Genomic DNA, 11,019 nt, shown 5'->3' with positions numbered 1-11,019 from the left:
TTTTTAATTGGAAATGTGGTGGTTCTCACTCTTCACTTTCCTCTACTTTTATTGATCTAACTCGTAGGACCTTCGCCGGACCAGCCATCAGGCAATGTCTCCTCCAACCAATACAATTCAGAATGACTACGGAGTACTCCGTACTGCGTGCGAGAAATGATCGCTCACGGAATTGAATTGAAGGAGTTGTGGGTCTTTAGTCGGTCGCTGCTGGTATTGTTGAACGGGTCCACGGGGCCGAAACTCGGCCCGAACCGTGAGCTTCTCGGCTGCGCCTTAGCTGCCCGGCACCAACCAGAATCCGGCCCGAAGTCATTATCTCCCCGTCTCTTTCCCTTGTCCTCGCGAAATATCGCATTAGCTTTAACTGTTGTGAACTCTATCATGGCATAAGTAGCAACAATTGTGTTTCTGGCATTTGCATTTACAAATATATTACAAGTGAAGACTCCATTATCACTTATCGCTTTGATAAATTGGAAAATGATACCAGCAAACAGACAATAATAACGCCTAAAACCTCGAACATCACTTCACATTCAAAGTCATACATCATACACACCCCCCTATCTAGTGTATATATATTACTATATTATCTTTCAATAATCAAATATAAAGCAACCAAAAATACCAACCAAAAAGGATACCCCAATAGGAAAAAAAAGCCCGGGAACAAGGAAAAGCCAAAAAAGAGCTCACACGTTAAACCAAGACCCATTCGCTCCCACGTTTAATGAATTTATCTATCATCAATCCTATGTCATTCAGAGCAAATCGACAAACATAAAAGCCAAAAAACTCCGCAGCATGGCGTGCGCATAGTTCTAGACCCACTTGTGTCTCGGATGTGTGCTTTAACCCAGGGTCCTCGACTTGCCGGGCAATTTGATCTGATATGACCGCGGTCAGTATGTGGCATACATCAAAGGGAATGGTAAAAGCCGTAAGATATAAACTTACCAAGTACCTGCGCAGCATCGCACAATCTTGCCAATGCATTCATGTAGTTAGCATTCGGTCCTGTGCATTTCAATTCCGGCAAATTTCGTTTTGGGGCACGTAAATTTAACGTCGTATTCATCGGCAACGAGTGCATAGTTAGGTTATCCTTGCTAGCCTCCTTAGTCGCAGAGGTAGACGGTCCAGCGTTAGGCCCCGAGCTCTTTGACCGCAATTTTCTAAACGGAGTCAGGTAAGATCTACTTCCCCCACTCGATGATCGTGAAGACTGTTCGCTAAATGTCGAAGAATCCTCTGATGATGCTGATTTGAAGAGGTGCATCGCACCATTGACGCCGACTTCGTTACCTAGCTTTTTTGACAATACCAATTGAACCTGATCGAGAATGGTATCCAGGGATTGCATTTCTTCGAGAACTGCGTCAGCATCGTTGGTGTCAACTTGCGCTACTTTCAATAATGCAGCCGTGAGAAGATCGCAATTTGAGATCTTTTCCTCAACCGCCTTGAGCTTCACGTTCTTCACCCGCCAAACATCCCGTGGAACAAAAAGTTTCGTTGTTAGATAAGCCCCCCGCGGATGAGTGATACTTTGATAAATGCATCTCATTAGCCAGAATGGACGGAGTAAAAATGACTGGGGACAGGGTTCCAGAGCCGCGGGGGGGTTTGGGGTAGATGAGTCAGGGCAACCAGGTGCCATTGCGGAATGAAACGTTCCATCAAAAATATGGTGAGGGCCCCCAACAGACGGGCTTCCTGCAGTTGAGACAGACATATGGGGGCCTTTTCGCATGGAAGCAGGAAATGCAGATACCAACGGGCTCTCCGGGACCCTGCCGGTATCTTCAGTAGAGATGGATAACTGTTTCCCTCGCGCCGACTTGGATTGTGAAGATATAGTATCCTTTCTTAACGTGTCCGGTGCGGAAGCTACTTTGCTAACTGTATGGCCACTGGACCGATGATCCATACTGTCATCTTCATCCTCGTCTGCTTGCAGTTCTGGGAAAGGGGCCACCGGGGACTGTATTGGAAGGGATTCAGCTGAGCCTGCAGCAGCATGGTTGTATTTCAGACGCTGTATTGGGAAAGCGGATTTGGGTTCTGTATTTTGCCATGCAGCTGTAAACCCAGTTTTGGACTCATCTTTGGGTAGTAGGGACGGTGACATGTGCCCCGTTCTTGACCCAGGGACCGTAAGAGGAGCCTCGGCACCTAGCGGCAATCGTCCATTTGTTTCGATGGATAATTCCTTTGCGTTCCAGCCGGACAGTCGCCTTGCCCTTACACTGGGAGCCACCGGACTATTAGGTGTGATTGTGGGTTGGATGGGTGTTGGAAGGGGTGGTAGGGAGGATGGGAGACTAAATGGCAGTGCTGCAGAAGGAGGAGGCGGAGGAGGTGGAGGAGGTGGTGGTGGAGGTGGTGGTGGAGGTGGCAATGGTGTAGAAGGAGCCGGAGCGCTGGAGGACGGTTGTGACGGTGGAGGGTTCTGTGATGATTCAGCTAATTTAATATTCGTGGGTGGAATTTCTTCTTCTGCAAGGGTAGATAGTGATGTTCCGGTAGTTGCAGCGTTGGACGCTATCGAACTTCCCCAAGTTCGGCCTGAAAACCCACTGGAGCCAGACTGCCGTGGTAGGGCCGACTTGGTTTGCAAGTCAAAGTCGAAGACATCCATCATTTCTTCCAATATTAGTTCCTCCTCTTCCGCTTCTCCATCTTCGTAGCTCGCGTTTAACGCGCCGTAGTTACCATGAAAAGCTTCCTCTTGAATCCGCCTCGTTTCTCTCTCCTTAGCAGAGATAGCTTCGGCTTCCATTTCAGCCTCACGAACTTTTTGCTTAGCTCGTTCCACGTTTCTTCTCACATTCAAAACTATATCGTCATCTGCTGACATATCGTCTGAATCGTCGGCCGGTTCCAACCCCTCATCATATGCTGCCTCTACGGCGGCATCCAGTGCAGCATCGAATGCAGCCTCTGTTCCTCCGCTAGTCATGCGATCTCTCTTTCGTAGATAGAGAGAGGATGACCTCGAGCGAAGGGACGAAGCTGAAGATCCCCCGGAATCACCATTATCCAACCAGGAGGTAGATTCGTTGTTGAAGTCCGGTTGTAAATGAGAGGACAATTGATTTCGGTATTCTGATTGCTGGCTAACCGTACGGGGAGGTAGAGGTGGATCTCGTGACGGACTCTGATGGTGAAACGCGTTACCCTCCGAGTTTCTATCACCGGAAAGAGAGCTTTCATCCAATTGTTCGGCCAGCGTCGGTAGGTTTGAGGATGAACCTGCACGGAGCAAGCTGGGCTTTTTGGGTCTAGAAAAACGAACTTCGTCGTCAAATGCTGAAGGTAATAAAGACTGCCGACGCGGAGGAATCTGTGAGGGAGGTAAGGTGCGTGGTTCAGAAGGGTCGGTCATATAAGAAGGATTATTGAGTATTCGAGTAGCAGTTGCCGTCTCGATAACATATGGGTCATCCTCGTCCAACTCATCATGGACATCGGATCGGAAAGAAAATGCGCTAGGGGACAAGGATTCATCGCTCAAAGGCCTTTCGGGCAACGCTTTCCCACCCGATCTGGACGAAAGACCAAGTCGCCGAAGCTCAGTAATTCGGGTAGTATAGGTAGTACGCTGGAGGTCACCGCTGGAGTCAGTCTCAAAAGGAAAAGGTGCTCAAGTTAACTGCATGCATGTTGGAATCCTTACGATTTCTTCAAGTTTCTGCTTTTCATCGCCGCCGTCAGTGCGGCGCATTACCTGCATAAGAAGATCGCAGGCATCCGAGTATGCATCGATGGCGCCTTCATAGTTTGCGGCGTTATCCAGGAGCACGGCCGTATTAGCTTTTTGGAGAGCCTTCGATAGCATGGACTTTTGCGATGAGCCTCGTCGTCTACGTTCTCGTTCCTGAGCGGCGTCCATTTCGAAATGACAAGAGCTCCACACAGGCTAACACAGTGAACGCTGTAGCGGATCCAGGATTGTAGAAATTGACAAGTCGAAAAGTAACAGAAGCGCTATTCGTCAATACGGAATTCTGGGCATAGCAAGGGCATGTGGTGCTGACGTGAGAGTGGTGACTGGAGGACGAGAAGATCTGAGCGTGGACTGGGCCGGGACGGTTCGACGGGCATGGTCATCGACTGTTCAAGGCGACGGCGATGGGCCTCGTGCTCGATCGTTCATAGCAGTAACACTGGCGATGTTTAAGGGAATCACACATGGACCAACGAGGGCGCCCAGTTTCTCACGGCATTGACATCGATAAAAAAAAGGTCCCTGGCCGGATGAGATGACGACAGAATGCCAAGTGTCGGACCCAGGGGCAAGTAATGACCACCAGCGAGGATGGGTCGAATCGATCAACAATTCAGTCGCCCAGAGCCAGCTTCCGTCATTCCAGAGTGCCGCAAGAGCGTACCTAATACTGCGCACAGCCGTTGTCAAACGGCAGGCTCTTGGGACCTGCGGTGGTCGGGGACTGGCGATGGGAGGCGCTGGAACCCCGATCGGGTGACGAAGCCCTTGAAGACGGCAGAAGGGGGGTTTCGTTTAGGCCAATCCAGGCGTCGATCGCTGAAACGGGGTGACACACGAAGGTAGGCGAGAGAGGACGGGAAGGCGGCGGGATGTGACAGGATGCCGTGTGTGGGTTGGAGTAGGATGGGACCTGCAGAGACAAAGTCGAAATTCGCCAGTCTGATTCCGCAAGCGTGCTGGGGGGGGAGAAGAAAGAGAGAGAGTCGACTAGCTGGCCTTCAGCAACCTCGCTAGCCAACCCGTTAGTTAGTTTAGTGCTTCGCCAGTGGGGGAGAGGCGGACGAGCCGCCAAGCAGACCTGTACTCGGCCAGCGACAGGGAGGTTAAACCCAACCGGCCGCAGTCCGTCTGGAGCCCGGGTGCCGTGCCGAGAGCGGGCGAGTGCCGCCAGAAAGAGCATGCATGATGCACAGCAGGGCTAGACGAAGCTTGCCATCTCTCGAAGAACGCTGCGATCATCGACTTGCGTTAATGCTGGGGTTTTGCTGAATGAAGCGGACGTTCGTCGCGCCGGAAATAACTGGTTAACTAGCTGGTTAACTCACTGGCCCGTCGCTGGTTGTTCGGTGGGGGGAAGACCAAAGCCGCCCCTCATCGCCGTCAACCGCATCCTGCTCGCCTGTAAAACCAACGGCTCGGCCTCACGAAATCATATTGAACCCGGCCTTGGCTGTCCTGTCCTTTCTCGGTTTCGTTCTCTTTTCCCTTTTTTTTCTTTTCTTTTCTTTTCTTTTCTTTTCTTAAAATAAATCTCTGACCCTCTACGCTCCATCATGGCTGCAAGACAAGGGAATGGAATCCGCATCGCAATCGACGTTAGTCGCCCATATCTCCCTATACCGTTTCAACGGTCCGGTAAAAAAAGTATAATTCCCGTGGGTTACTAACGGCGATGTCTAGCGAGGTGGTACCTTCACCGACTGCGTGGGCAACCCCGGCACGGGGAGGATGGAGGACGATATCATCATCAAGCTTCTATCCGAGGATCCTTCCAACTATTCCGATGCACCGCTCGAAGGCATTCGCCGCCTGCTCTCGAAGTTCGAGGGCCGGGAAATACCCCGTGGGGAGCCTATCGATACATCCGGTATCGAGAGCATCCGAATGGGCACCACCGTGGCCACGAATGCCCTTCTGGAGAGAAAAGGTGAGCGCATGGCCCTTGTCGTGACAAAGGGTTTCAAGGACTGTCTTCGAATCGGCAATCAGTCGCGGCCCAAGATCTTCGACCTCGCCATCCGTCGACCGGATGTTCTCTATGAGAAGGTGGTCGAGATCGATGAAAGAGTTACCCTAGAAGACTACGCAGAGGATCCCACACGATACGTCACCTCGACCTCTCCGCGGGATCAGACTCCCGCCGGGGCCAAGATCGTGCGGGGATTGTCCTCAGAGGCTGTTAGAATTCTACAAACGCCCTCGGAAGACGCAGTGAGAAATCAGCTGCAAGGCCTTTACGACGAGGGCTTTCGAAGCATTGCTGTATGTTTGATGCACGGATACACATTCCCAGATCACGAGGCCCTTGTTGGGAGAGTTGCCAGGGATATTGGTTTCAGTCATATCAGTTTGAGTCACGAACTGATGCCAATGATCAAATTAATTCCTCGAGCCACGTCTGCTTGTGCTGATGCTTATTTAACGCCAACGATTAAGAAATATATCTCAAGTTTCCAGGCGGGCTTCCAGGGTGGCCTGGGTGTCAAGAGTGTCAAGAACTCCTCCGCGAGCGATGCAGCCCGCTGTGAGTTTATGCAATCGGATGGTGGACTGGTGGACGTTTGCGAATTCTCCGGGCTACGTGCCATCCTATCAGGCCCGGCCGGCGGAGTAGTGGGATACGCTCTGACAAGCTATGACCCAAAAACCAATATCCCCGTGATCGGGTTCGACATGGGCGGCACAAGTACCGACGTCAGCAGGTATGGGTCTGGGAGATATGAACATGTCTTTGAAACCACCACTGCCGGCGTGACGATACAGTCCCCCCAGTTGGACATCAACACCGTAGCTGCCGGAGGAGGCTCACGTCTATTTTATCGCAATGGACTATTCATGGTCGGCCCAGAGTCAGCAGGCGCGCATCCGGGCCCTGCTTGCTACAGGAAAGGAGGGCCTCTAACGGTCACCGATGCAAATCTATTTCTAGGAAGATTGTTACCAGATTTTTTTCCTAAAATATTTGGCAAGAGTGAAAATGAAAGCCTTGATGAAGACGTGAGCTCACGCCTATTTGAGGAAATCACTGCTGAAATCAACGCAGAACTCCCTGGAGATAGGAAAATGACCCCCGATGAGGTTGCTTATGGCTTCATTAAAGTTGCGAATGAGACGATGGCCCGACCAATTCGCTCGCTCACAGAGGCGAAGGGCCACGATGCTTCCAAGCATCGCCTTGCGACTTTTGGAGGTGCGGGTGGCCAACATGCCGTTGCCATTGCAACTAGTCTTGGTATAAAGCAGGTCCTGGTGCACCGTTATTCTTCCGTCCTTTCGGCGTACGGCATGGCTTTGGCCGATGTGGTGGATGAGAGTCAAGTTCCAGAGTCAAAAGTATGGTCCAACGATGAGACTGTGCGAAAAGAGCTCAAAGAGAAGATGGACAAACTGAAAAAGAAGGCAGTCGAGAGACTAAAGGATCAAGGGTTCAAAGACGAGTCGATCGTGTTTGAAGAATACCTAAATATGCGATACAGAGGAACGGAGTCCGCCTTGATGATCATCAATCCAAGCTCACAGGATGCAAAAGGAAATGATGATTGGGCCTATGGGAGCGCATTCGTTCAACAACATGAACAAGAATTCGGATTTACCCTTCCAGATCGTGATATCATTGTAGACGATGTCCGTGTTAGAGCTATTGGTAGAAGTTTTGATGACCTTGGAAAGAGTGTGGACGAACAGTTGAAGGAGTTCAGTCCGAACGACGTAGATTCCTCTAAGAGATACGGCACCAGACAGGTGTATTTCGAAGGCGGACGACGTGATACCCCCATTTTCAAGCTTGAAACCCTGGAAGTGAATGATCGCGTTCACGGACCTGCTATCCTTGCAGATGGGACACAAACTTTGGTGATCACCCCCGGAGCCACTGCTTTGATTCTCAGGACCCATGTTGTCATTAACATTGGTTCCTCCGAGGAATCGGACTCCAAACCAAGTGTGAAAGGCGTGGATCCGATCCTCTTGAGCGTCTTCTCCCACCGATTTATGGCAATTGCAGAGCAGATGGGTAGAGCGCTGCAAAAAACAAGCGTCAGCACAAATGTTAAAGAAAGGTTAGACTATTCTTGTGCTTTGTTTGATTCTGATGGAGGGCTTGTTGCGAATGCGCCGCATCTGCCTGTGCATCTTGGAAGTATGTCCACTTGTGTTCGGACACAAGCGAATATCTGGAAGGGAAAATTGAAGCCCGGCGATGTGATTGTCTCCAATCACCCTGAATTCGGAGGGACCCATCTTCCTGATATTACAGTAATCACACCTGCGTTCAATGGGGATGATATCATTTTTTATGTTGCCTCAAGGGCCCATCACGGTATGTTTTCACCTTTCTCTCTTCCATTTATATCAATCTTCTAATCAAAAAGCACAGCGGATATTGGAGGTATCCTTCCAGGCTCAATGCCGCCACATTCCCGGGAGTTATACCAAGAGGGTGCAGCAATCAAATCCGAGAAATTGGTGTCTGAAGGGAAATTCAACGAAGAGCGCATCACAGAACTCCTATATCATGAACCAGCACAATACCCGGGCTGTAGCGGCACAAGGTGCCTTGCAGACAATCTGAATGACCTAAAGGCTCAAGTTGCTGCAAATCAGAGGGGCATCGGTCTGATATCAGCATTGATTGAGGATTATGGGGAGGAGGTGGTTCAGTTTTATATGAGAAGCATTCAAAAGAATGCAGAGCTCAGCGTTCGTAACTTGCTGAAAACGGTCAGCAAGAGATTTGAAGGAGCTGACCTGACGGCCGTCGACTACATGGACGATGGAAGTCCCATTCAACTCAAGATCTCTATTGATGCCGAAAACGGTCGAGCAACTTTTGATTTTGAGGGCACCGGTCCAGAAGTCTATGGTAAGTCACGGACACCCGATAGTAAACGATGCCGACAATGCTAATCAGACGGAAGGGAACATCAATGCTCCTGAAGCGGTCACCTACTCCGCTATTATATACTGCCTGAGATGTCTTATCTCGGAGGATATTCCTCTCAACCAAGGCTGCTTGAAACCGATCGAGGTCAAGATACCGAAGAATTCGTTCCTTTCACCTTCCGAAAAGGCCGCAGTTGTTGGAGGCAACGTATTAACGGTAAGACCGTGCTACTAAACTAATACTAACCCCCAGGCGCTCATTGTAGCCTTAGCTAACATATTTTTTTTTCCTGAACAGAGCCAGCGAGTGACGGACGTTATTCTGAAATGTTTCCAGGCCTGCGCCGCATCACAGGGAGACACAAACAACCTGACGTTCGGCTTCGGAGGCAATCTCAACGGCGGAACAGCCACCAAGGGATTCGGTTATTATGAAACGATTGCCGGCGGCAGCGGCGCCGGTCCGGACTGGGAAGGCACATCGGGCGTGCACACCCACATGACGAACACTCGCATCACGGATGCCGAGGTCTTCGAGCGCCGATACCCCGTCCTGCTCCGGGAATTTAGCATAAGACCGGGGTCCGGGGGGGAAGGCCAGCACCGCGGCGGTGATGGAGTAATCCGAGACATCGAGTTCAGAATCCCGGTTCAGGTGTCCATCCTTTCGGAGCGTAGGGTTTATCATCCTTATGGCCTCAACGGAGGTGAGGACGCTCAATGTGGGCAAAATATCTGGGTTCGTAAAGTTCCCAGGAAGGACTGTCCTGAAACTTGGGAAGAAAGACATGTAAATTTGGGCGCGAAGAACACTGCACAAATGAAACCAGGCGAAAGAATCATTGTCAACACGCCTGGAGGTGGTGGGTGGGGAACGCCTGGATCTCAAAAAACGATCCGGAGGGAACAAGATCCTCGACATGCATGGAAGGGAGGATCATGGGCAAGCCGTACTGAAACACAGGAAACCAGCATGTGAGAGGGCTGCATGGCACATTGGGTAGCACCAGAATAGACGATAACGGAGCGCTGGAGGTGAATGAAAAGTGTGTATTTGATATACCAACTTTAGAAGTAACCTGGCCAATTCCCTGTGAACACCGTGAGATTGATAACGTGAATCCAAAGTGCAAAGATTCCATGACGCCGCAAACATGACTTTGATCAAGGAGACCATTCAGTTTTCTCCCTCACTCTCCTCACTTGTTGCTTCAATGTTTTTCTCGGGTGAGATCTTGATCTTTTTAGCCGTCTCTGCCTTCTCCACCTGCATGTCCTCGTCGGTTTCTTCCCCGCTGTCGCCGTATTTCGGTCTTTCAATGACACCGCCTTTCTGTCTAACAACATCCTCAATGCCGGGCAGCAAACTGACGAGGGCATTGAACTGTTCCAAGGTCATAGAAATTCCCTTCAGTTGGCAATCAGCTTCCAAATTCCATCAACGCAACCTCGTATCAAGTGACACCAACATATAAAAGAAAAACCCACCTTTTTACCGGGTAAATCCTGCCCATCCTTTTCATAGTATTCCCGCACATTGATCATTGTCCTACCTTTGAAAGTCGAAACAGTGACGCGTCGTTGACGTGAAATCTCCCAGTACGGGTCGCCATTTGAATCGGTATTGGGTTCCTGTGTGGTGGTCGGCGGCCGTGCAGTAGCAGGTTTTACTTTCTTCCTCTGGTGACCCTCGTCGCTATTGCTGTCGCCAGGCGAGATTTCGTTCTGGGCGGACCTGCGTTTTCTAGTGGCCATGGTGTGGGCAACTATAGCGAGAAGCTAGAGCTGATGTATGATAAGTGAAAGGAACATCCGGTTTGGTCTTGATGGTATGCGGTACGGAGCACCAAAATTGTAATCGTGCTTGCGCTGATGACCCCAAGCGTTGATTCTCCGTTCCGGTCCTCGACGCGTCTCTCGCAGGTCACGGGGTTAACTGGTGAGCGAACCGACTTTATAATCCGAGGCCAATTCTAGTTCATTGCATAATTGCAAATGCCTACCATCTCACTGCTACAGGCAGCAATAGGAAATCCATGATTGGTTCCCTTGAATATTGAATGAGCAAGTCTCATTCCACACCAAGCAGCCAACCTGGGTCGAATGGCCAAGCCTGATGCTTCTCGCATCCAATCCTCCCAACTACGCGTTTTACTTTGTGACCTCTGCTAATCCAGCACTACCCTCCAGCCAGCACGCTCTGAATCTGGATACCACACATCCGAAGATCAGATGGGGAAAACCGCACATCGTTAACCGAGACAGATGCTTTGGACCCATGCAGCACTCCAAATGGTCTGGCATCACGTCCCAACCCCCGATTAAACGCAACGATTAGGTCCTTACTTTGTGCTATGTATATTGTTCTCATGGATAACTGCTTCGAATTCTGTCGTTTCTGT

The 11,019-nt window shown here is 50.4% G+C and overlaps 3 protein-coding genes across 3 annotated transcripts; 1 reads left to right on the top strand and 2 right to left on the bottom strand.

Annotated features, from left to right (window-relative positions):
• Window positions 1-614: 614 nt before the first annotated feature.
• On the bottom strand, window positions 615-4,395 carry D8B26_002187 (uncharacterized protein). Its single transcript, XM_003066117.2, has 3 exons — window positions 3,683-4,395; window positions 961-3,607; window positions 615-890 (listed from the first exon to the last, which is right to left on the bottom strand). Exons 1-3 carry the CDS (start codon window positions 3,896-3,898, stop codon window positions 703-705), a joined length of 3,051 nt encoding a protein of 1,016 aa, XP_003066163.2. The 5' UTR covers window positions 3,899-4,395; the 3' UTR covers window positions 615-702.
• An 892-nt stretch (window positions 4,396-5,287) lies between these two features.
• On the top strand, window positions 5,288-9,596 carry D8B26_002186 (uncharacterized protein; the record flags this gene model as incomplete). The annotated part of the gene is made up of 5 exons (XM_003066116.2): window positions 5,288-5,331; window positions 5,417-8,054; window positions 8,112-8,597; window positions 8,653-8,834; window positions 8,916-9,596. The coding sequence occupies exons 1-5, from the start codon at window positions 5,290-5,292 to the stop codon at window positions 9,594-9,596; spliced, it is 4,029 nt and encodes a 1,342-aa protein (XP_003066162.2). The 5' UTR covers window positions 5,288-5,289.
• A 198-nt stretch (window positions 9,597-9,794) lies between these two features.
• On the bottom strand, window positions 9,795-10,372 carry D8B26_002185 (uncharacterized protein; the record flags this gene model as incomplete). The annotated part of the gene is made up of 2 exons (XM_003066115.1): window positions 9,795-10,025; window positions 10,106-10,372. 2 exons carry the CDS (start codon window positions 10,370-10,372, stop codon window positions 9,795-9,797), a joined length of 498 nt encoding a protein of 165 aa, XP_003066161.1.
• Window positions 10,373-11,019: the final 647 nt, after the last annotated feature.

The sequence above is a fragment of the Coccidioides posadasii genome, chromosome 1 (assembly GCF_018416015.2).
Source record: "Coccidioides posadasii str. Silveira chromosome 1, complete sequence".
NCBI classification, from domain to species: Eukaryota; Fungi; Ascomycota; class Eurotiomycetes; order Onygenales; family Onygenaceae; genus Coccidioides; species Coccidioides posadasii.
This window is presented reverse-complemented; position numbering and strand designations above follow the sequence as displayed.